Source organism: Diaporthe batatas (genome assembly GCF_019321695.1).
Source record: "Diaporthe batatas strain CRI 302-4 chromosome Unknown Contig00025, whole genome shotgun sequence".
Classification (NCBI taxonomy): Eukaryota; Fungi; Ascomycota; class Sordariomycetes; order Diaporthales; family Diaporthaceae; genus Diaporthe; species Diaporthe batatas.
The window spans coordinates 1-25,671 of record NW_025408572.1 but is presented as its reverse complement, the minus strand read 5'-3'; the positions used below and the strand labels follow the sequence as shown (position 1 = coordinate 25,671).

Sequence of the window (25,671 nt, the reverse complement as noted above, 5' to 3'; positions counted from 1 at the left end):
TTATTATTTTAATTTATAATTAAATAAATAGTTTATTAAATATAATAGAATTTTAATATTATAAATTAATTTATATAATAAAATAAAATTTAATATTTAACTTTTATTTAAAAATAATAAATCTTTACTTTATGATTTTTTTAATATTAATTTTAATAATAAAAATAAATTATTAACTAATATTTAGTTTATTAAATTTATTAAAGGTTTTAATTAGATTCTTTATAGAAATAATATTATTAATCTTTTTAATTTATATTAATATTTTAAAATAATTTTTAAAGTAAAATAAAGATTATTAAAGGATATATTAATATAAATCTATATTTTAATAATATTTATTTTAATTTAATTAACTTTTATAAAAGTTTCTTTATTAATTAATTTTAAAATTTTAAATTATTTAATATTTTATAAAGTTATTTAATATCTTTTATTAAACTTATTAAAGAAATATATTTATATTTATAAAAGTAATAATCATATTTTATAATTTATTATAACTATATAATTATTAAATAAAGTATTATTATTATTAAATATATATTAATTAATATTTTATAATTATATATATAAAGTTTTATTTAATTATTATAGTTTTATAAAATTAATTTAAAATTTATATATTATTCTTTTATTATATAATATAATTAATAGATATTAAATAATTATTTAATATAGTTTAATATATATTTTATAATTATTTAAAGTAAAAGTAAAATTTATATTCTTTAAGTTTAATTTTTATATTATAATTATAATAAATTAATTATTATTAGATAAATTTTATATAAATAAATTAAAATTTTAAAATAAAAATATAAAGGGATATATACCTTAACTAGCTATAGGTTTTTAAGTTTTATTACTAGACTTATTAGTTTAATATATTTAAGTAGCTCTTATTAGCTTCTATACTAGCCGTTTATTCCTAGCTATAGATTATAGTTATAATACCCTTTATAGTAACTTTAAATAAATAGCTTTAAGAGATAATATTAGTTAAACTTTAGTACCCCTTTAGTAAACTAACTTATAGATAGATGGTTAATAAGGGTTAAGCTTAGAAGGTATACCTAGGTACTGAGAACTCTCCAGCGTATATGTATACACCGTGACTTAGCTTGACCCTAACCTCAACACGAGTCTTTTAGGGCGGTTGTATGAACCCTGACTTCCTGAATGGTTACGTATAGTACTAGTATAGTCAATACAGTACGATTCAAGTTCTGCTTTATATATGAGGAGGCCCAACCCACCAGAGGGGAGAGGGCTCAAGTGCTGTCAATGACCACCAAAGTCATTCGCTAAATTCCCACTGCTCAAATCATAACACAACACACCATGGCCGACGCAGCTACACCGCCACAGCGCGGCCAGAGGACAATTATCCTCTTCGGGGACGCGACGGACTCCTGGGTAGACGGAATCGATCAGCTCTACAGCGAGGCTGTGTCCACGCCATGGCTGAGGCATTTCCTGGACCAAATGACCAATGTCGTCGCCACGGAAGCCAGGGCCACCACAATGGACCGTTCGCTGCAGGACAGCCTGGGGTACTTCTCCAGCCTCCAGGAGCTGGGCGACAGGTACCGCCACAGCTCGGACGACTTCGGCCTGGTGCAAGCCATCCTGCTACACGCCGCCCGGGCGGGCGCCTTGCTCCTCATGGTGAAGCGCGAGCCGGGCCTCATCGGCCCAGGCGCGCCGACAGAGCTGGTTGGCCTGTCGGGCGGGCTGCTCAGTGCTGCCGCCCTCGCCGTCGCCGACAGCTTCGAGGCACTTTGCGACGCGTGCCTGGAAGCGGCCCGGTTCATCTTCAGAGTCGCCAAGTTCGCGTCGGTGAAGTCCAGGGCCATGGAGGAACAGCCTGGCACCTGGGGGTGGGCGGTGCTGGGCATGGCGCCGGGCGATCTGCACGAGGCCTTGGAACAATTTCAACGAGCCAACGGGATATCCTCCAAGAAGGCAAAAGTTGGTGTCGTCGGAAACGGCTGGGCTACAGTCATTGGGCCTCCGTCAGTGCTGCAGCTGGTCCTCCATCAGTGTTCGGCTATCAAGGGTCTTGCGAAGAACCCTCTGGAAATCAAGGCGGCTCAACACACTCTCGACATCTCAACCGCAGAACGGGACTCGATGGTTGGGAGTGATCCAGCCACCCTGCACAGGCAGCCCAGCGGGCAAAATCATCAACTCTGGGGCATGGATGACCCGGCAGCCGTATACGCCAACTGGGGTGAGATGCTCAAAGATATCTGCATGCAAGTCTTGAGCCGCCCCCTGGACATCACCAAGGTTGTAGACGGCCTCAAATCCAAGCTTGATGGCGTTGGTTCGGTGCGGATCCTCCAGCCAGGCACCGTATGCAGCCACACGCTCTACGTGGCAAACATGTTGAAGAAATCGGGGATAGACGTGGCGATCCCCAGCCAGACCTCGTTCCTTGGGGCAGATGGTGCTCCTGCAACAGGCATCAAGCCAGGCCGCATCGCCATTGTGGGTATGTCCGGGCGCGGTCCCGGAAGCGACAACGTCGAGGAGTTCTGGGACCTCATCATGTCGAAAAAGGATCTCTGCTCCGAGATCCCCAAAGACCGATTCGATATTGATGAATATTTCTGCCCGGCCCACGAGCGTGGTGATGAGCGGTGCAAGATGAAGATCAGATACGGCTGTTTCATGGACAACCCGGGCCACTTTGACTCCCGCTTCTTTCACATCTCGCCTAGGGAAGCACTTCTGATGGACCCCAACCACCGGCAATTCTTGACAAGCACTTATGAGGCGCTCGAGTCTGCAGGCTACGCAGATGGAAAGACCACGGCAGTTGATCCCAATCGCATTGGTGCCTTTTTTGCGCAGGCTACCGACGACTGGCACAAGCAGACTCATCCCACACTCAGATGTGATTCCTACACGCTGCAGGGCATTTAACGAGCCTTTGGCTCTGGACGGCTTGCTTGGCAGTTCAAGTGGGAGGGCCCTACTTACGCACTCGATTCTGCATGCGCAGGCACCACGTCCTCCATTCACCTGGCGTGCTTGAGCCTGCTGGAAAAGGATATCGACATGGCAGTCACGGGCGCGGCCAATATCCTCAGCTGGCCCCACTCCTTTACCTGTCTGGACGACTCGGGGATCTTATCCCCTACGGGTAACTACAAGACATTCCGCGATGATGCCGATGGTTACTGTCGCGGAGACTTTGTTGGCGCTGTGGTGCTCAAACGGCTTGAGGATGCCGTGGCTCAGAACGACAACATCCTCGCCGTGATAGCTGCGTCGGGGAGGAACCACTCGGGCAACTCCACCTCTATCACCACCTCGGACGCCGCAGCTCAGGAGCGGCTGTTTCGGAAGGTCATGCTCAAAGCACAGGTCTCCCCCGACGACATCTCGTATGTTGAGATGCACGGAACCGGCACCCAGACCGGCGACCCGGCCGAGATGGGCGCTGTCGCGAATACCTTCAAGCACAGGAGCCGCACCGAGGGTCCGCTGCCCGTGGGGGGCATCAAGGCAAACTTTGGCCACAGCGAAGCGGCGGCCGGCCTGGCAGAGCTGCTCAAGAGCATCAAGATGTTCCAGACAGGCATCATCCCCCCACAGGCGGGTATGCCCCATGCTCTCAACCCCAAGTTCCCAGACCTTTCAGACATCAACGTCGAGATCCCCTCGGAGCAGAAGCCTTTTGAGAAGAAGTCCGGCAAGCCGAGGCGCATCCTACTCAATAATTTTGACGCAGCAGGAGGCAACGCATGTATGCTGCTTGAAGAGTATGTCCCGGCTGGTGACGAGGATCAAGTCACAGATCCCCGGTCGAGCCATGTTGTCACCACCTCGGCCAGGACTAAAGCTGCTTATCATGCAAACAAGGCCAAGCTGGCCAAGTGGCTCAGAGGAAACCCGTCTACTAGATTGGAGGATATTGCCTACACCACGACGGCAAGGAGGATGCACCACCCCTTCCGCTTCGCTTGCGCCGCGACGTCAATTGCAGAACTGATCACCAAGCTTGAAGCCCCAGACTCGACATCCTCAGCGTCGCCACCGACGCAGCCGATTGTTTTTGCCTACACTGGACAAGGTTCTCATTATGCCGGCATGGGCGCAGAACTATACCGCACGAGCCCAGTATTCCGTGAGACTGTCGAGATGTGCGCGTCCCTCTGTTCCGGCCACGGCTTCCCTGCGTTCGTGGACATCATCGCCGGCACGCAAGCGACATCTCTTCAAAGAACACGGTGCAGGTCCAGCTAGCCACCATCACGGTCGAGCTGGCACTCACTGCCTTCTGGAGATCGGCTGGGCTCGAGCCTTCTCTGGTCATAGGCCACAGCCTCGGGGAATACGCCGCCCTGCATGCCGCCGGCGTCCTGTCTATGGCTGATACTCTATACCTCGTGGGCTCCCGTGCTATCATGCTTCTCGAGCGTTGCGAGCCGGGGTCCTGCTCCATGCTTTCGGTGACAGCATCGGCAGAGATCGTACGAAAGTGCCTGGCAAAACTCCCACCGTCTTCCTGCGAGGTGGCGTGCATTAACACCCCCACTGCCACCGTTGTAAGCGGGACTACTGAAGACTTGGCTCCGTTCCAGGCAGAGATAACCACGCAGGATCTACCAGGAAAAGTTCGTGCGAGGCAACTCAACCTCCCTTTTGCATTCCACTCGCTCCAGATGGATTCGCTGCTAGATGATTACGCCACTCTAGCAGCCGGTGTTACCTTTGCGGCACCAAGGATCCCTGTGGCTTCAACGTTGCTTGGATCCATTGTCAGGGAGCCGGGCATCTTCAACCCAGAGTATCTCGCCCAGCAGATGCGTCGGCCTGTCAACTTTGTCGGCGGGCTACACGCCATACAGTCCGAGCTCCAGAACCCAGTCTGGCTTGAGATTGGGCCGGCTCCCGTCTGCGCATCTTTTGTCCTCTCTACTCTCTCACCGTCATCTGCGGTCATGCACAGCATCGATGCCAACACCAGCAACTGGACAACCATTTCCAACAGCCTCTCCAATGCGTACAGGGCTGGTATCGATATCGACTGGCTCTTACTGCATAAGCCGTTCGAGCGCGGTCTCAGACTTGTAGCCTTGCCTACTTACTCATGGGATATGAAAGACTACTGGGTCACCTACACGGACAAGGGAAAGGAAGCCCCGGCAACCCTCCAAGCCGCAACAAAGTCGGCCCCAGCCGAGCCATATCTCGCCACCTGTGCACAGTACCTGGTCAACAAGTCGTCCTCTCCCAAGATCGAGGTTACCTTCCGGGCGGTCATTTCCGACCCAAACTTCCTGACGCTCATTGACAGCCACAAGATGCAACAGATCGGGCTGGCCTCCGGGAGCGTCTTCTGCGATGCGGCCTTGTCTGCGGCCAAGTACGCCCTCGAGTACAGCGGCCGGAAAGGCATAGGAGCGCGCAGCCTGTCCCTCCATGACCCGGTGCTCCTGGCGCCCCTGACAAGAAAACTGGTCGGGCTGGACGGGGAGCTGCACACGACTGCTGTCATGGATGGGCCGTCCGCGGAGCTGGTGCTAGTTTCCTTCAAGGCTGTGTCGCCACATGCGCCGGCGACGGACCTCGGCACGATGACAGTCCGGGTCAGAGATACCGAGAAGCTGCAGTCCGAGTGGGACAGGGTGTCCTACTTTATCAGGGAGAAAATGGATGCCAGGATAAGGAGTTCTCAAGAGGGTGCGGACCACAGGCTCCAGCCTGAAGTCCTATACGCGCTCTTCGCCAGGAATGTCGAGTTCGGGCCCTCGTTCAAGAGGATCCAAGAGGCCTACGTTGCCCGCGACTACCAGGAGGCCGCCGCGGCCGTCGTGCTCGAGGACGACCCCAACGGGAGCCTCTTTACGTTCTCGCCGTACTGGGGTGAGGCCCTGGCGCACCTGGCCGGGTTCATGGTGAACGGGAACCCCCAGAGTGATCCTCGGACGACGTTCATCGTCATGGGCTTCGACGGCGTCGAGCAGACTGTCGATTTCGAGGCCGGGAGAAAATACATGGTCTACACGCGCATCAACAACTGGAAAGACAACACGGCGTATTGCGATGCCTACGTCTTCGACTCCGAGTCATCCAAGATGGTTATGCAGTGCTCCAACCTGAGGTACCAGGAGCTGCCCAGGGTGGTGTGGAAGAATGTGCTCGAGGGAGGCCACTCGGGATCCTCGCACACGACCAGCGCTCCGTTGAGGGCCACTGCCAAGCAGCCCGTGAAGAAGACCAAGGAGGACGCCGCCGCGGAGACAGCAGCGCAGGTCAAAGAGGCGGTGGTGGAGTCGACGCAGCACGCCGATGAGCAACCAGGCAACCAGGTCCTCGAGACCATACTGGACAGCATCCTCAAGGCAACAGGCGGCGACGCGTCTGACCTCACTCCCGACACCATGGTAGCCGACCTGGGAGTAGACTCCATCATGGCCATCGAGATCGTCTCGGCCGTCCGGGACAAGACGGGTGTCGACATACCCGTCCAATTCGCCTTCCAGTATCCCACAGTCGGCGACCTGCGCCGCGAGTTCGGAGACGCCCCTGCGGCCTCCCAGGACACCAAGCCCCTTTCGAGGCGCAACTCGTCCAGCAGTGAAGAGTCCGCGTCCAAGAGGGTTTCTACTGGGCCTGCCACCCCTGCGGAGTCGCTATCCTCCGAGGAGTCTGGCGTCCTGGTCGACAAGGCCACAGCAACCCCAGGGCCAGCCGACAGGCCAGACAAGCCGTCCCCCCCGGACGACAACCTGCCCCAGCCCGACACCAGGATCACGCTGCTGCACGGGAGCCCCCGGTCCGGCAAGACCCCCTTCTACATGATGGCCGACGGCACCGGCACCATCGCGACCTACATCCACCTGCCCCCCTTCAAGGACGGGCGGCCCGTCTACGGCGTCGACTCGCCCTTCCTCCGCTGCCCGGCCAGGCTGACGGCCGAGGTCGGCCTGGAGGGCGTGGCGAGGCTCGTCGTCGACGCGCTCGCCAAGCACAACCCCAAGGGCAGCTTCAACATCGGCGGGTTCTCGGCCGGCAGCGTCGTGGCGTACGAGGTCGCCAGGCAGCTGTCCCGCCTCGGCCGCAGGGTGGAGGGCCTCCTGGTCGTCGACCTGTGCTGCCCGCGCCCCGGCGGCGGCCTGCTGGACGAGGCGACCATCACCCGGGAGAACGACGTCGGCGTCGCCGTCTTTGGCGCCGCCGTGTCGACGGACAGGCGGTGGGGCCCCGTGGCCGGCATGCAGGAGCACCTGCGCGCCTACCTCCTCGCCGTCCGCGGGTACCACCCGCCCCCGCTGTCCGCCGGGGGCGAGGCCCCCGCCGCGTCCGCGGCGGTCATCTGGGCCGAGAAGGGCATGGTCAGCCGCGTCAGGGGCGACGAGGCGGCGATGAGGATGCTCGCCGACGTGGGGATGCCGACGGAGCCCTACCCGGGCTTCATGGAGGACCCCAAGAACGGCCCCTTCGCGTGCCTCATGCCGGACAAGACCGAGGCAGACCTGGGCCCCAACGGCTGGGACAGGTATGTGGGGGACATCATGTGCTTGTCCGTGGACGCCAATCATCTCGACCTGCCTATGCCCGGCACGGTGCATCTGCTTCATGAGCAGATCACCAAGGCGCTGAGTCATTTCGAATCCTCGACTTAGCTTGTTTTTCTCGTTTCTCCATTTTCCTTTCCTTCTTTTGCAGTCGAGTTTGGTATATGGAAGAGCTGCTATCAGCACCGTATTATTCATGAGGGCAACGTTCTGCTGTCTCTTCTAAGGGAATCACGGACACTCATGAAAAAATAAAGAGAGTGGATGGAGGCAAATTAAGAGGTAGCTCTGTGATACGATATAGAAGAGAAAAATAGATTTGTTACAAGTTGAGATCCTTTAAATTAGAAGTCATCTTATGGCCTTATTAGACATGGCTTCAGCCACACTGTGTGATTTACCATCTAATCAAAACTTTTAGTCTTTTATCATTTTAATTTCTTAGTATTTACTTACTTTTTCAGCTACCCTTTAGCTTTATAATTATATATAAAAGTAAAAATAATAGTATATTTTTTTTATTTTAATAGTTTTTATTTATATAAATTCTTTAGACTCTTTTTTATTCATTTATTAAAAAAAGGTTTATTCTGCTGCACGTGGATGCGCTGACCAAGTGTTTCGGCAGCAGGGCTTGGAAGCAGTCGGAACGCGAGAGGGGTTTAGAGAGGATCCTATCTGAAAGCAGCTAAGAGTAAACACTGTCGAAAAGGCTCTTGCCAAGTTCTGTGGGTACTCACAGTTGGTGGCAGGGCTGGTAGCCTAGTAGTCAGTCCGGAATTAAAAGAGGCAAAAATACGAGGTTCCCGAGACAAGGCGCCATTCATCAAAGGATCATCATCACGAGGTCTGGTGTTAACGATCTAATTCTCCTATATCACGACACATGAGGCTCCCACAGCTGAGTACCCGAGTAGTCGAACTTGTTTTTAATCCGTTTCCAGACTCCTCATAAAAGAGTCACAAATAGCACCTTCATACAGTACTGAACGCTTACAAACCCAGCATTAAGTAACACACAACACTAATAGTAGCAGATTTAAGATACGAGTGGTACCCAAATAGTCCGGAGTAGTTCACCCCATCAAAATATTGGAGTCCTAGCTACTATCGGTGATGCCCACCATTGTAGGCCAACCCATCGGTTTATCGCCATTGTTCCTGGTGCCTCCCATGAGGCTTTCAAAGAAGAAAGCGTCAACACCTTGAAACGCCCAATCTTCTCTGCCTGCCACCAGCCCAGGGTACTGCTCCTGCTGGAAAATTTGCGAATCATACAAGTCCGCCACGTCCGTGTCAGGGGTGGCAAGTGCCCCGAAGTTCGTGTCGCTGTTGTCATAACCGGCAGCGGCACAAATTCCGGCCCCAGCACCCATTTCCGTGTTATCTTGCAGGTACACCGGAGCACCTGGTAGCGAAGCTCTCTTTGGCGACTCCGCGGGGCCGCTGGCTGGAGTGAAGGCTGGTCCGGGCTTGGGGGCTTCTTTGTTTATCCCCTCGCGCGAGATCTGGATGGTGCCAAAGTAGGGGATATGCACGCTCACAATAGGGTTGTGCTCCACATGGGACGCCGTAGGGCCGGCTGGCTCCTGGATGACATCGACCTTGCCCGGGGCCGAGCCCGTGGCATCGGCATCAATGGTCAACAGCCGGCGCAGCAGGTCCGCGCTCTTCTCGCTCAGCGCGTCCGAGTTCAGCCGGTTGACCTGTTCCATGTTCTCCTGGACCCTCTCGATCATCGCCCGGTCGCTGTGGTACTGGTGGGCGAGAAGGTCTCCGGCGTCGGTCGGGTGGCGGCGGCTGTCCAGGTGGGCCAGCAGCAGCGTCAGGGCCGCCATCAGGGCCAGAAAGTCGACGGTGCGGCAGCTGTAGGCGATCCCGTTGAAGCTGCGCAGCGTGATGAAGCGCGAGAGCACCTCGCGCGAGGCGTTGGCGCACGCCAGGCGCGAATATTCGGAGCCGCGCCCGGGGGAGGACGAGGAGTGGAGCATGTGGGGGAGATGTAGCTGATTCAGGAGGTTGTAGTGCATGAGCTGTGAGAAGATGCGCCTCGTGTTCCAGAAGAGGCCCTGGGCGTCGGTCAGCTTGCTGTCCAGGTCTGGAGTCAGCCACCACTTGCTGGGCAGGCTTCTGACGGCCCCTTGGAGCTCCAGGTCGATGGACCGCGTCAGGGCGGTATCTTCGATGCCTGAGCGAGATTCGTTGCGCTCCAAAATCCGAGATGCGACAACGCAGTGGATCCGCTCGAGCCGCCCTATCGGGGTATCAGCTGCGAGCAAGTCCTCGGAGCCCATACTGCGATCAAGACTGCCTTGGGGAAAGCCCAACATCAGACAGAGATACCTCTCCATGAAGACTGCAGCATTGAGATTAGCTTTCACAGAACCAAGAAAGAAGTTTCATTCAAGAATAGCAAGGACGAGGCCGCGATACGCCCATAGCTCTAAGACACAGTCCAGCTTCAGGAAACAATATTTTCCCGTTTTTAAAGGAGGTTTTACCCTAAATAGTACCTCGTTATCCTCCATTAGAGAGAAGGTTATTTTATAACCATTAATCATAGCTTCAAAAGACAATATTTTCCTATTTTTAAAGGAGCTTTTACTATAAATAGTACTATATTATATTAAATAGAGAGAATATTATTTTATAATAATTAAAATTACTTTAGGAGAGAATATCTTCCTATTCTAATAAAGGCTTATTCTTAACTTAATTTCTTAGGCCAATAAGGAGGGATATTATAACTATTACAATCACTATTCCTATAAAAGGGCAACCTTAATATTATCAATTTTATCTAGACCTTCTATCTATAAGTAGCTTAGCAGCAAGCTAATTATCTAGATCTATTAAATCACTATCACCCTTACTATCCCCACTATTATCCTCCCTACTAACCTAATTTTATTTAGCTTTTAGTTAAAGCTTAATTATAAAAAACACTCTAATATTAAGATAAATAGTTTATACTCCTACTAACTTTTCTATTACTACTTTCCTCTTATTATAGCTATAAATATTTCTTATTAGTCTATTAACTTAAAAGCTAGCCTTTAGGGTTACCTTTTTACCCTATAAAGATATTACTACTAGCTTAAACTTCTTATAAGATAGCTTCTTAAAGCTATTTAAATTAAAGTTACTATTCTAATACCTTTTTTATACCTTTAAGACTATATTAAACTAACTTTTACTAAAGCCTATAAGCTTTAATATATTATTAATAAACCTATAAGCTTTAAAATAGTTAATCTTAAATATATATAAAAAAATAGCTACCTTATTTAAAAATTTATAAAGGTTAAATAAGTAGTAGTTTATATAGTTAAGTTTATTAAGCTTTTAAATTAAGCTAATATTAAATATTTATAGTATAGTACTAGGGTTAGACTTCTTTTATTAATATAGAAAAGTAGTTATAAAATACTTATTTTTAATAACTAGTTTTTAAAAATCCTTAATATTAATATTTTATAAAATATAAACTTTAAATAACCTATTAAGTAGCCTTAATAATAATACTATCCTATTATAATAGACTACCTATAAATTAAAAAGCAGTTTAATAAGCTACTTTTTATTTACTAGCTTTTTATTATCTTTAAAGATATTATTATAAAGGTATTTAAGTAGTTTATAAGTTATAATATATATAAGTAGACCCTTATATTTATACTTATTTTTATTAATACTAATAGAACTTTACTTTTAAAGACACACCTAGTAAATACTAGCTTTTAAAAAAGACTTTAGTAAGGCATATTTAGTAATTACCTTTATAAAAGGACCTATTAGCCTCTTAATTTTAGCCTAAAAATATTTAAGCATTTTATTCTAATTCCTATATATTACTATTCTATTTTTAATAATTTTAAACCTATTAAAGTTAACCCTAATTATTTACTTTATTTTATAAAATTTTTTATATAATTTATTTATAGTAAATATAGTGCCTAATAAAATCCTATATTTTTTATAAAGCATTAAATCTTTAATAATAAAAGGTTATTTTTATAAACTATCTACTTTTATATAGCTTAAAACTCTAATATTTTATAATATTTATAATAGGCTATAATATTAGGTATAATAATATAAATTAAGGAAAATTTAAAGGTCTATTAGATTTAAATTTAATATAAAACTAATTCTTATTTCTTTTAAAAGAAATAAATAAATTTTATTTATTTTTAATAAACCTTAAAAGGAATATAATTAAATATTAAAATACTTTTAAAATACTTTTTATAACTTCTATCTAACTATTATAATTATATTTTTTAAAAACTATTTTTAACTATTATTATTAGTTAATATTAATTATTTTATTTATATTTTTAAAAACCTTTTTTATTTATTATTATTAATTAATTTTAATAATTTATTAAATTTTTAATAATCTTTATTATATCTTTATAAAGGTATAAATTAACTAACTTTTTTAAATAACTATCTTTTTTTATTTTAACTTTTTCTTTTTTATTTAATAATTAACTTTATTAAATCTTTAATTAACTCTTTTTTAATTATTTAATATTTTTATTATTATTTTATAATTATTATAAATATTATTAATATATTTAAGTAATTAAAATTAAATAATTTTTTAAAGGTTTTTTAATAGTTTTTATTAATTAAAAGTTTTAATTAATAATTTTACTTTTAACTAATAAGTTTTATTATTATATAATTCTTTTCTTTTTAATAATAATTATAATATTTATAAATAGTTTTTCTTTTAATAACTTTATATATTATTTTTATTAGTTTTATTTAATAATAAAATAAATTTTTTATAAATATTTTACTAAATTAAATTTAACTTTTAAAAGCTTTAATAATAATTATATTAATTTTATTACTTTTAATATTAATAACTCTTTCTTTTAAATTATTATAATAAAAATATTAATAATAATAAAGTTTTAAAAACCCTTTATTAAAATAATAAGTAAAAACTTATAATTATTTTATATAGTTTTAAATTTATTAAAAGTAGTTATAAAAATTACTACCTTATTAAAAATTTAAATAAAAAAGTCTATTAAAAATTCTTTAAACTTTTAAAAATTCTTTTATTTTTATAAAGTTTATTTAATTTTAATTATTTTTAAAATTAAAAATATATTATACCCTTTTTATAAAAATATAAAAAAACTTTTATAAATATTAATTTATTTAATTATTTTATTTAAATTATAAAAAATATAAAAATATAAAGCTAAATAATTAAATTTTAAATACCTTATAATATATATATATATACTTTCTTAAAGTAAATTAAAAATATTTAATTTTTTATAAAAATATTTTTATATTATTATTAATTTAAAAGTTTTATTATAATTAATATATTATAAAATATTATTTATTTTATATTATAATAAATTTACTTTATATTTTTATTAAATTATAAAATAGTTAATTTTTTAAAAAAATTTTTAATTATTAATTAATTTTTAATATTTATTTTATAAAGGTTTTTAAAAGAATTATAAATAATATAAAACTTTTACTTTTATTAATTTAAATAAATAAGTTTATAACTTTTAAATTTAATTAGTTAATATTTTAATAAATATATTTATTAATAATTTTAATAATAACTTAATATTTTAAAAAATAGAAAACTTTAAGTTTAAAAATAATTTAAAAAAATAAAAGAAATAATAAATTTTAATATTAAATATAAGTTATTTAATATTTATTTAAAAATAATATTAATTTATTTTAAAATAAAAAATTATAAAGGTTAGTATTTTTAAATATAAATTATAATTACTTTATATTTTTAATTAATAAAGTTTAATTTAAAAATAATTTAAATAATATTTATAAAAATTTTTAAAAATTTTATAAATAGTTATTATAATATAATATACTTAGTTTTATAAATAATAAGTTTTAATTTAATATATTTTAATTTAAAAGTTTCTTTAAAAGTTATAAATATAATAAATAAGGCTTTTAAATTATAATCTTAAAAATATTTTTATTATTTTAAAAATAACTTATAAAATAAAAATAATTTTTCTTAAAAGTTAATTAAATATATTATAAGTTAATAAATAAAATTATAAATATAAAATTTTAAAATTTTTAAAGTAGAAAAATAATACTTTTTATATTACTTTTTAAAATAAATTTTAGTTTATTATAGGTTTAAATAATTTAAAAATAGTTTATTTTAATATATTTAATATTAATTTTTATAATAATTTTTAATTTTAATATTATAATTAGTTAATTTTTAATTATTAATTAATAGTATTTATTTCTTTAATATTTATTTTTAAATATTTTATTAAATTTTATAATTTATTTATTTAACTTTTATTCTTTTATTAGCTTTTTATTAAGCCTATATTTTACCTTTATTAACTTATTATAAAACTTTTATAAATTATTTATTAATTATTTATTTTATTATTATTTATATTATTAACTATTTATTAATATATATTTTTATTATTTAACTATTATTTATTTATTTTTACTTATTATAATTTAAATAGCCCTTCTTTTTAGCCCTTTATTTATTTACTTTTAAATTCTTTTAAAAATATTAAAATCCTTTTTTATAATATTTTTAAATAATTTTATTATAAATATTTTATTTTTAATATTTAAAAGTTATATTTATTTAGTTAATTCTTTTATTTAATTAAATAGTAAAAATATTTTTAATTTCTTAATAATTTTAAATTTTTTAGTTTTATTTAATTTATTTATTTTTAAATTAAATAAGTTTATAATATTTTTAATAAATTTTTAAATAACCTTACTATTTATAACTTTAATTAATTTATATAAAAATATTATATATTTAAAAATATTTTTAAAAAATTAAACTATAAGTTTATTTATTAATTTAAATTAAAATTTTAAATAAACTAACCTTTTATAAAACTAACTTTTAATTTTTAAATAAAAGTATTTAATTATTAAAAATATTTATTTATTAATTTTAAATTATTTAAATTAATAATATATATTATAATTTTAAGTTTAAATTTTAATTATATATTTTAATTTTTTATATTTTATTTATATTTATTAAAGTTTTTAATTATTTTTAATTATTAATACCTTTTTTATAATATATTATTTTTAATAAATTATTAATTATATAAAATTATAAAAATAGTTTATACTTTAATAAAACTTTAAATAAGTTTATTTTAATTATTATATTTAGTATTAAATTATATATAAAAAATATAATATATAATAGTTTTAATTAATTTTAAATATTTTTAGTTATAAATAATTTAAAATATTACTTTAAAATTTAATTTATTCTTTTAGTTTATTTATTACTTTATAAATAATAAATAGTAATATAATAATTTTTATATTATTTAGTTTATATAATATTTTTAAAATTATTAGTAAAAATTATATTTTATTAATAATAATTTTTATAAAATTTTTATTTATATTTAATTTTTAATAAAAATTTTATTAAGTTTTATAATATTTATTATAATATAAATTAAAAAAAAATTTATTTTAATAAAATAATTTATAATTATTAAAATTAAATTTATTTTTTATTTATAATAATAATTAAAAGTTTAATTATAAAGTTTATATTAAATTTTTATATAAATTTTAATAAAATTAATAGTAAAATAAGCTTTTATATAAATAATAATATAAAGTAAATATATATTAATATATTATATAAAAGTATATATACTTTATTATAAAATATTTAATTTTAATTATTAAAATATTTTTAAAAAAGTTTATATTTTAATTTATTTTTAATATTTATTTAATAAATTATTATAATAAATTTATAAAATTTTTATTTTAAGGCTTTTATTTTAATATATATATATATTTTTTTAATAAAAATTTATTTTAAATTTTATAATTAAAATTATTTAAAATAATACTATTTAAAAATTATATTTTTAATTATAATTTAAATTATAAAATCTTTCTTTTAAGTTTTATAAATTAAATTTATTAATAAAAAGTAAAACTTTAAATATATTATATTAATATTAAATATATATATTTAGGTTTAAATTTTATTATAAACTATTTTTATAAAGTTATAAACTTAAATTAATATTTTATTAAAAGAAATTATTTTTAAAACTTTATATATTATAATATTTTTAATTATAACTTAAATTTTAATTTACTATTAATTTTTAAATAAAATTATAAATCCTTTTAATAACTATAACTATTTTTAATTTTAAAATTAAAATTTAACTTATATTTAAAAACTTTTCCTTTAATATATAATTAAATTTTTTAAGGTTTATTAGTTAAATTTATTTTATTAAAATAATATTTAATAATAAAATTAAATTTAATTAAATATATTAATTATTAAATTTATTTTTAAATTAATTCTTTTATTTTATAAAGTTATAACAGTTATTATAATTTAAAAGAATAATAATAGGTTTTAAGTTTTTAAAATATTATTATTAATACTAAAGCTATTAATAATAGTATTTAATTTTATTATAAATTATTTAGTTAAGTTTTATATTAAAAACTTTTAATTAAAAGTAATAAAATATTATTAAAATATATTTTTAATAATATATTTTTAAAAATTATTAAAATAATTACTTTATTAAAGTAGTATTATACTTAATTTAAATTTAAAATATTAAATTATAATATTAAAGTAAAATATTTATTAAAATTTAATCTTAAATTTCTTAAAAGTTTTAAACTTTTAAGTTTTTAAATATAAATAGATTAACTTTACTAAACTTTTAATTCTATTTTATATTAAATAGTTACTTATTAAAAATTAAATAATTTTAAAATATTCCTTAATAAACCTTTAATAAAAATTAAAAAAACTTAAAAACCTAAATATTATAATAAATAATAAAAATAGATTATTTTTAAATAGTTTTAATTTAATTAAAATTTATTTAAATTTCCTTTTAATTAGAAATTTTAAAATTTAATTTCTCTTAAAAAAGCTATACTTTTAAAAGTTCTATAAAGTTTAGTTAATAATAATTAATTTATAATTATTTAAATATATTTCTTATATTTTTTATTTTTAAAAATTAAAATATTATTTAAATAAATAATTATATAAATATTAATATAATTATTTAAAACCTTTATAATAAATAATTAAAATATAATAAAAGTATTAATTAATTTAAATAATATTATTTTAAATTTATAATAATTATAATATATATAAAATATTTTTTTTATTCTTTTTTAAATATAAATTTAATAATAAATATTTATTAAATTAATTTTTAAAAATACTTTATATTTAATAATTAATTTAAAATTTTAAAAATAAATAATAAAAATAATAATTTTTAACTATTATTTTATTAAAGTTTAATAATTAATATAGAATTAAAAGTATTATTTTTAAAAATAAATAAAATTAAAGTTTTATTAGATTTTATTAAAAGTAATTTATTTAATTTTAAACTTTTTTAATTATTTTTAAAATTTTAACTTTTAATAATAGTAAATAAAAGGTAAAAAAATAGTAATATTCCTTTTAATTTAATTATATAATTTACTTTTTTAAAAAGAAGCTTTTTACTTTAACTTTTATAAAAACTTTTTAAACTTTAATTATAAGTATAATTAAAAGAATTAAAGGTAATTTTCTTTTTTATTTATTTTTAACTTTTATTACTTTTTTATTATTTAAACTAAAAGTTATTAATTAAAAAATAATATAATAATAAATATTTTATCCCTAATTTTATAAAGGATTTTATAATTTATTAAATAATATATAAATTATTTTATTAAAGCTATTAATTTTTAAATAACTTTTAATTTTATTTAAAAATATTATAAATTTAGGTTTCTAATAACTAAATAAACTTAAAATACTTTTAATTAATAATAAAATATTTTAAATTTTTTTTTAATTTTAAAATAGTTTTTAATTAAAAGAATTTAAAAAACTTTATAAAAGATATTAAAATATAATTAATTCTCTTAATAAATATTAAAATTTTCTTAATTCCTTTAAATTAAATTTTTATAAAAATACTAATTAAATCTATTTAAATTTAAATATTAAGGTTAATTTTAATATACTTTTAACCTTATATTATAATTATTTTTAAAATTATAAAGGTATTATAAACCTTTATTATTTCCTTTTTTCTTTAATTCTAATTACTAATTTAACTTTTTTATTTTAAATACTATTTTAATAAATAATTAAAATAATCTTTAACTTTTTTATTTTAACTTTACCTTTAATAGCCCTTTAATTAATAATTATTATAACTTTAAACTTAATTTATAAATATTATAACTTACTAATATTAAATAATTTAAAATATAATAATAAATATTATTATAATAATAGTAAATAGTTAACTTTTTATTATTATTAAAAAAATTAAGTTTTAAAATAGTTTTAAAATTATTTTTTTAAATATTTTAATTAAACTAAATATATAAGTCCTTACCTTAAAATTCTTAACCTTAACCTTTTATATATAATAAATTTTAAGTTTTCTTAAAAGCTATAATATTACCTTAAAGGGCTCCCCCTTATCCTTTCTTATTAGAAGTTCTATTACCTCCCCTATATTTTATTCCTAATTTTTTATACTTTCTTTTTTTAATTTATTTAAATATATTAACCTAAATTACTTAAATAACTTTAATTATTTTATCTCTAATATTTAATAAATTTAAAATATATTTAATTTAAATTTTTAAAATTCTAACTTTATAAATTTTAAAAAAAACTTAACTTTAAAATTATTACTTTTAATCTTTTATTTTAACTTTAAGATTTTAAAATATTAATAAAAAGAATTAAAGGTTTTAATTTTTTATTAATAATAAAATTAATTAAATTTTAAATAATTTAAATATTTTAAAAGTCTTTTAAAATTATTATTAAAAGTTTTAAACTTATTTTATTTATAATAATTAAATATAGATTTATTTATTTTTTTAGATTTTATATAAATATTTTAATAGTTTTAATACTTTTTATTAATATAATTAAATATATAAATTACTTTTATTTTATTATTATAAAGAATTATAATTAGGAAATATAAACCCTTTAAGATTTATTATTTAATTATTATATTATTATAAAATATAAACTATAAATAATAAGGTAATATTAACTAACTTTAAATCCTTTAATTTAATTTTTAAAGTAATTTTAACTACTTTAAAGGTATTTATCTTTTATTAAAAATTTAATTTTACTTTTATTTTTAAATAAAATATTATTTATTAAAAGGGTATTTAAACTCTTTACTATTATTTAAACTTATTTAAAACCTTCCCTTTAATTATTTATTCTAATATTATAAGTAGTATAAGAATTAAAATTATAATAGGTTATAATATTAAATATAATAATATAAGTTAAAAAAGGTTTAAAAGTTTATTAAGTTTAAATTTAATATAAAATTAATTTTTATTTTTTTAAAAAAAGGTAAATAGACTTTATTTACTTTTAATAAACTTTAAAAGGGGTATAATTAAATGCTAAGATACTTTTAAAGTACTTTTTATAGCTTCTACTTAACTATTATAATATTAATATAGCTATAAGAATAAATCTAACTATATATATAATAAAACTAGTTATTTAAATATTTTATAATTAATTTATTATATATATTATAATACTTTTAAAGTTATATTTTATAGTACTTTTCTTATTAATAGAAAATAAATAACTCTTATTATTATTTATATAATAATTAAAGTCTTAATAATATATAAATACTTATTATAAGTATATTAAGTTTATAAAGTAAAAGAGGTAGTAAAACTTAAAAATCTTATTATTAAAATATATTAATTTATAATATTTATATTTATACTATTTAAATAAATTATATTTTATAAAGTAGTAATAGAGAAACCTACTTAAAGTTAAATTTTAGGACTTTATACTTTAATATTTAGAGTAATTAAGGTAGATATTATATTAAAAACTATATAAGTAAAAGATAAAGTTATTAATACTTAGCTAGAATATATTAATACTAAATATAGAACTAAATAGAGCCCCTTTATATACTTTAAGGTCTACTATAACCTATAGTTTTTCATTAAAGGATCTATATAGTGTAGATATTAGCCTATTTAGCGGGATATTTAATAGAAGTACTTTACTCCCCCCTTAAAGTAAGTAGTATTTCTTCCTTTTAATTATATTTATTAAGTAGAATAAGAATATTATAATTTTAGTTTAAAGGATAAAGAAGTATATTAAGTAGAAAGGTTTAAAGTAGGTAAAGGGCTTTATATTATTAAAAAATATACTATTAAAGCTAACCTTATATTTAGATAATATAATATCTTATAAATTAAACTACTTTTATATATATATTATAAAATATAATATTTAAATAATAGAATTAGAATATTTAAATTATTAGTTAGGAGGTATATTATTTTATTTATAAAAATATTATCCTAAATATTAAATTTAAGTTATAACTACTTTTACTTTACTATTTTTATTTTTAAGCTTTTTCTTTACTTTTATAAACTTATTTAAAATATTAAAAATATATAAGGAATATAATTTATATTTAGTTTTAACTTTATATAAATTATTTTTATTAAAACCTTTTATAATTACTACTTTATTATAATATTTTAAGCCTCTTTTACTTTATTTTAAGTAAAAGTAAAATATATAATTATTTAATATTTCTTTTATAATAATACTTTTATATATTAATATAAAATAGAAAGTATACTTTATATAATAAAAGAAAAAATTTAAACTTATATTATATTAACCCCTTTTATTAACTACTATTTATATCTTTTTTTATAGGCCTTTATATTCTTTCCTTTACTTTTTTCCCTATATAAATACTTTATTTATAGTTTTAAACTTATTCTTAAAGTTAAAAGAAAAAAAGACTTTTATATATTAAATAACTTTTTTTTAGTTTATTTACTTCTTTATTAATATTATTATATATTTATTATCCTTTTCTAACTATATTTAAAAGTAGTTAAACACCTTTAAGTTATCTTTTTTTTAACCCTTTTATACTTAATAATACTTTTTAAACTTATAGTAAATTAAAGCGCAAGTGGGCTAGTTAAGTGCCTAACTATAGGCCTAAGAAAGCGCCTATATAGAATAAAGGAAAATAGTAAAAATCTTTTAATTTAAATATATTTAAAAGAAAAATAAAAAAGAATTAAATTCTTTTAACTATTTAAAAGAGGAGTAAATAAATATTTTTTATATAGGGTATTTATAAATATAAAGGCCCTTATTAATTTATACCTCTATTAGTATATATATATTTAAATATATAAGTAATAATATAAGTTTAATATTTATATAAATAAAAAATATTAAAAAAAGTATTAAAAAATATTATAATATAATATAAAAATAAATAAAATAATAAATTAGTTAGATACTTAAAAATAAAATTAATTATGCTAAAAGTTATAAAATATATTATTATTTTTATAAGTTTTATTTAATTTTAAACTATATTTTATATTTTAATTTTTAAGCTTTTATATAGTCTATTCTTAAAAGTTAATATTATAATTTATTTATTAGTAAATATTATGTTTTATTTTAATTATAAATAAGTTAAAGTACTTAAATAAAATAGTACTTATAACCCTTATAGTTAAAAAAATAGTTAATAGAATAATTAAGTTAATAATAAGTTAATATTAGCTATTATAATAAAAGTAGTATTAATTAGTTTTAAAATTATAAAACTATATAAATTAATTATTATTATTATTACTAGTAATAAAAAAAGAATAATATTTTATATTTTAAGAATTATATAATAAGTACTTATCTTTTATATACAGCTTTCTATAAAAGTTATTTAATAGAAAAATTTTTATATATATAAATAATATTTAAAAATATTAATTTTACTTTTATTATAAAGCTTTATATAAATATGTTTAGTAGTAAATTCTTAAAATTTATTTTAAAATAAAATATAGGCTAGTAAGTCTAATAATTATATAAATTAAATTTTAATAATATTTTAAATTCTTAGTAAAACTTAAGTTATTAATTAATTATAAAGTAATATATAATTATAATTAAAATAAATATTTTATAATTAAATAAATTAACTTTATTTTAATAAAAGTTTAAAATAAATAATTAAATTAAAAAATTAATTTATAATTAGTATAAAAATAACTTTTATTTAAAAATATTATTTTTTATAATATTTATTTTATTTAAAATTTATAATTTTTAAACTAGTAAAGTTAATAGCTTTTTATTTTTAAATTCTATTTAAATAGTTATAATTATTATATTTTTATTATATTCTTTTTATTTTTATATTTTAAATAAAGTTTATTATAAATAAAAGGCTTTTATTTAATTTATATATTATAAAAGCCTTTAAATAAAATAATTTTTAATTTTTAAAAGAAATATTTAAAAGTTATTAATAATATAAAGGCTACTATTAAATATTTTAAAAATTATATAATATTTAATAAATATATTATATTAAGGTAAATAACTTTAATCCCTTTATTTAAATATATGTAAAAATAAATTATTTAATTATATAATAATTATTAAAAGGTTTTATAACTTTTATAATTTAAATTAATTATAAAATTTTTTAAATTTATAATTAGCTTAATAAAATATATAGTTTATTAGTAGCTATAAGTAATAAAATAATTAGCTGTTTATTTTTAAAATTAAATATTATATTTCTAATTATTATATCTTTTCCTTTATTAATAAGTTTAATTATAATATTAATAATATAAACTATATTTTATAAATATTAACTAAAAGATCTATTTTAGCCTAAATATAAGTACTAATTAATTTTTAATTATTTAAAATAAATTCCTTTAATTTATAAAAAATATAAAATATTTTACTAAATAGGTATTATAAACTTTATTTTTATATTTATTTTTTATTAGTAGGTTAAAAAAAGTAGTTAATAATATACTTTATTTAAGGCCTTAAAATTATATTTATATAAAAAGGAAAGAATATTTTAATAAATTAACTAAATATAAAATTTTATTAAATTAATTATATAATATTTAAATTTTTTTAAAATTTTATTATTATTTAAATAAATATAAAAGAATATATGTTATTTTATTTTATTATTTTTTTAAAAGTATATATTAAAATAATTTTAGGTTAATATATAGTTTAATAAAAAATTAAAAAGTTTATTTAATAATAGTATATTAAATAGTAAAGTAAATAAATTTAAATAATAAAAGGGGTTTTATATATAAAAAAAGCTTATAACTTTAAAAATATTATAATTAATTAAAAGGAAAGAATATTATAAAAATTATTAATAAAAGGTTATAAATAATTAGGGCTTTTATTATAATAATTAAAATTAAATATATTTAGTAATAATAAAAATAAGTAACCTTTTTTATTTAATATTTAAAAAAAAGTTATTTAAATTTTATTATTAATAGCTATTAAAAACTTTATAGCCTCTTTTATAAAATAGTTATTAAAAAAAGAAGGTTAAAATATTATATTAAGTTAAAAATTATATTTTAAATTATTAGTTTATGTAGTTAAAATTATTATTAGCTTATTTTAAGTAATTATTTATTTAAGTAACTAGTAAAATTAAATAAATTATTAGCTTTTTTCCTATAGCTTTTATTACTTTAACTATTATTTAAACTTTTTTTTTTTTATATAATTTTAACTCTTTTTTTTTTTTTTTATAATAATAATTTTAACTTTATAACTTTATTTTTATAAACTTTTATTATATTTTTAATAATATTAATAAATAAGCTAAATATAAAGTTATTTATTTAAGCCTTTTTTAATAATTAATTGCTTTAATATTAATATTAAATATATTTAATTTATAAAGGAAAATTACTTATTAAAAATAATATAAATATTTAAATAATTAATTAATAAATTATAAATTAAATTATTTTTATTTATATTATAAATATAAATAGAAAATTTATTTTTTATTATATTTAAAAGTTAAATAATATTAATGTTATTTAAACTAATAAATAATATTTTATAATATTAATAAGTTTATTACCTTTTATATTAATTAACTTATATAAAATATTTTTATATATTATATTAAATTTACTAATTTTTAAAAATACTTTTTAAATATTTATTTATTTATAGTAATATTAATTATTATTAATTATATTATAAGGTTATTAAAATATAATTTTTTATTTTATTATATCTAATATTATATATTAATTATTTATATTTATAAAATAAATATAATAAAATAATTTTATTTTATATTAATTACCCTTTTTTTATTATATTTTTTATTTTATAATAATAATAAAACTTATATAAACTATATTTATTATATAGTTAGTTGTAAATATAATTATAAACTTAATATATATATATATAAATATATTATTAATAGGCTATAATAATATAACTCCCCTTTTATTTAATTTAATTTTAATAGTTTTATAAATTAATACTTTTATAAAGCTAATATATTAAATTTTAGCTAAAATAACTTTAAAAAAGTAATTAATTAAATAAAATATATAAAAGAAATAATAAAAATAATAAAAAAGCTTAATAAATTTTAAAAGTATAATAAAAAAGTAAAGGTAATAAAAGAAATAATAAAATAAAAATTAGTTAGTAAATAAATAGGCAAATATTAAATTTAAATAAGGTAAAATATTATTAAAAGTTAAAGTTTTTATATATTATAATAAATTTATAAGTTTTTAAAATTATTAATAAAATTAAATAAAATAAATATATTATATTAAATAAAGGTATATAAATATAATATTATAATATAAGAAAAAAGAAAAGGTTAAAATAAATAAATAAGTAAATATAATTTATATTTTTTTTTATTAGGTTAAAGGCTTAATAAAATATAAAATAATTAAATGGGGGATTATTAAAATCTTTTTTAATAGATTTTAATATATTATAATTATTAATGCTTTATTTTATTTAGCTTTTTTATATTAAAATAAATAATTAAATAATTTATTAATTATAAAAATAAAATAAAATTAATAATTTTGTTAAAATTTTATTATTTAATAATAAAAGGTATTAAAGGTATATAAATAATTTAAAGTTATTTAAAGAATTTTATTTAAATAGTAAATTAAATTTTAAAATTTAAAAAGGATTATTTTATAGGTTTTAATAAAGGTAAAGTAATTTTAAATAATTAAGTTTTTATTTAAAAGGGATTTTATTTAAATTTTTACTAATATTTTTTAAAGTATAAATATAAGTAGATATTATATATTTAACTTTTTTATTTTAATAAATAATTTTAAGTTCTTATTATAAATATTTTTTAAAACTATTTTATTTAAGGTTTATAAATAGTATATATTATTATTGGCTTTATAAATAATAAATAAACCTTTTTATTAATAGGCTATTTTTACTTTTATTAAATAATTTATTTTATATATAATTATAAATAAAATTATATTTTTAATTAAATATTATTTTTTTAGTAATATATAATATTTTTTTTTTTTATATTTATATTAATAAAAGTTTAATAGCTTTAATTATTTTTAAATATTTTTATTTTATTTTATATATTTAATTTAAATTGTTTTTTTATAAACTAATTTAAATTTTAAAAAACTTTTATATAAAAATTTTATTTTAATAAAATAATTAAATTTATTTATAAATAAAATAAAATAATATATATTTATAAAAGTATTATATAAGTTTTATTTATAAAAAGGGCAAGCTTAAAATAATAAATCTAGTTTTTTTTAATTTAAAAGTTTTTTTAATATTTAAATAATATTATAATAGTTATTTTTAATATTCTTAAACTTATAAGTTATATTTTAAAACTTAAATATAAAGGATATTAATGCCTAAAAATATATTTTAAATTTATATTAATTTTTAAGCTTATTATTAATTATTACTTTAAAGAATAGTTTTTTAAAAATTTCCTTAATAAAAAATTTTTTTAATTTAAATATAATTATAACTTTAAATAATTAGTTAAATAAAAGTTTAAAAAGTTATATTTTACCTTTATAAAATATTAGTTCCTTTATATAAAGGTAAATATTAAATATTAATTTTAATAATAAAAATAATTAGCTAGATATTAATAATATAATT

The 25,671-nt window shown here is 26.6% G+C and overlaps 2 protein-coding genes across 2 annotated transcripts; one reads left to right on the top strand and one right to left on the bottom strand.

The window, feature by feature from the left end:
• Nucleotides 1-1,344: 1,344 nt before the first annotated feature.
• KVR01_013237 (uncharacterized protein) lies at nt 1,345-7,646 on the top strand (the record flags this gene model as incomplete). Its single annotated transcript, XM_044790656.1, has 4 exons — nt 1,345-1,656; nt 1,717-2,905; nt 2,939-4,197; nt 4,239-7,646. The coding sequence occupies 4 exons, from the start codon at nt 1,345-1,347 to the stop codon at nt 7,644-7,646; spliced, it is 6,168 nt and encodes a 2,055-aa protein (XP_044637691.1).
• A 992-nt stretch (nt 7,647-8,638) lies between these two features.
• On the bottom strand, nt 8,639-9,966 carry KVR01_013249 (uncharacterized protein; the record flags this gene model as incomplete). Its single annotated transcript, XM_044784462.1, has 1 exon — nt 8,639-9,966. Exon 1 carries the CDS (start codon nt 9,887-9,889, stop codon nt 8,639-8,641), a length of 1,251 nt encoding a protein of 416 aa, XP_044637703.1. The 5' UTR covers nt 9,890-9,966.
• Between the last annotated feature and the right edge of the window lie 15,705 nt (nt 9,967-25,671).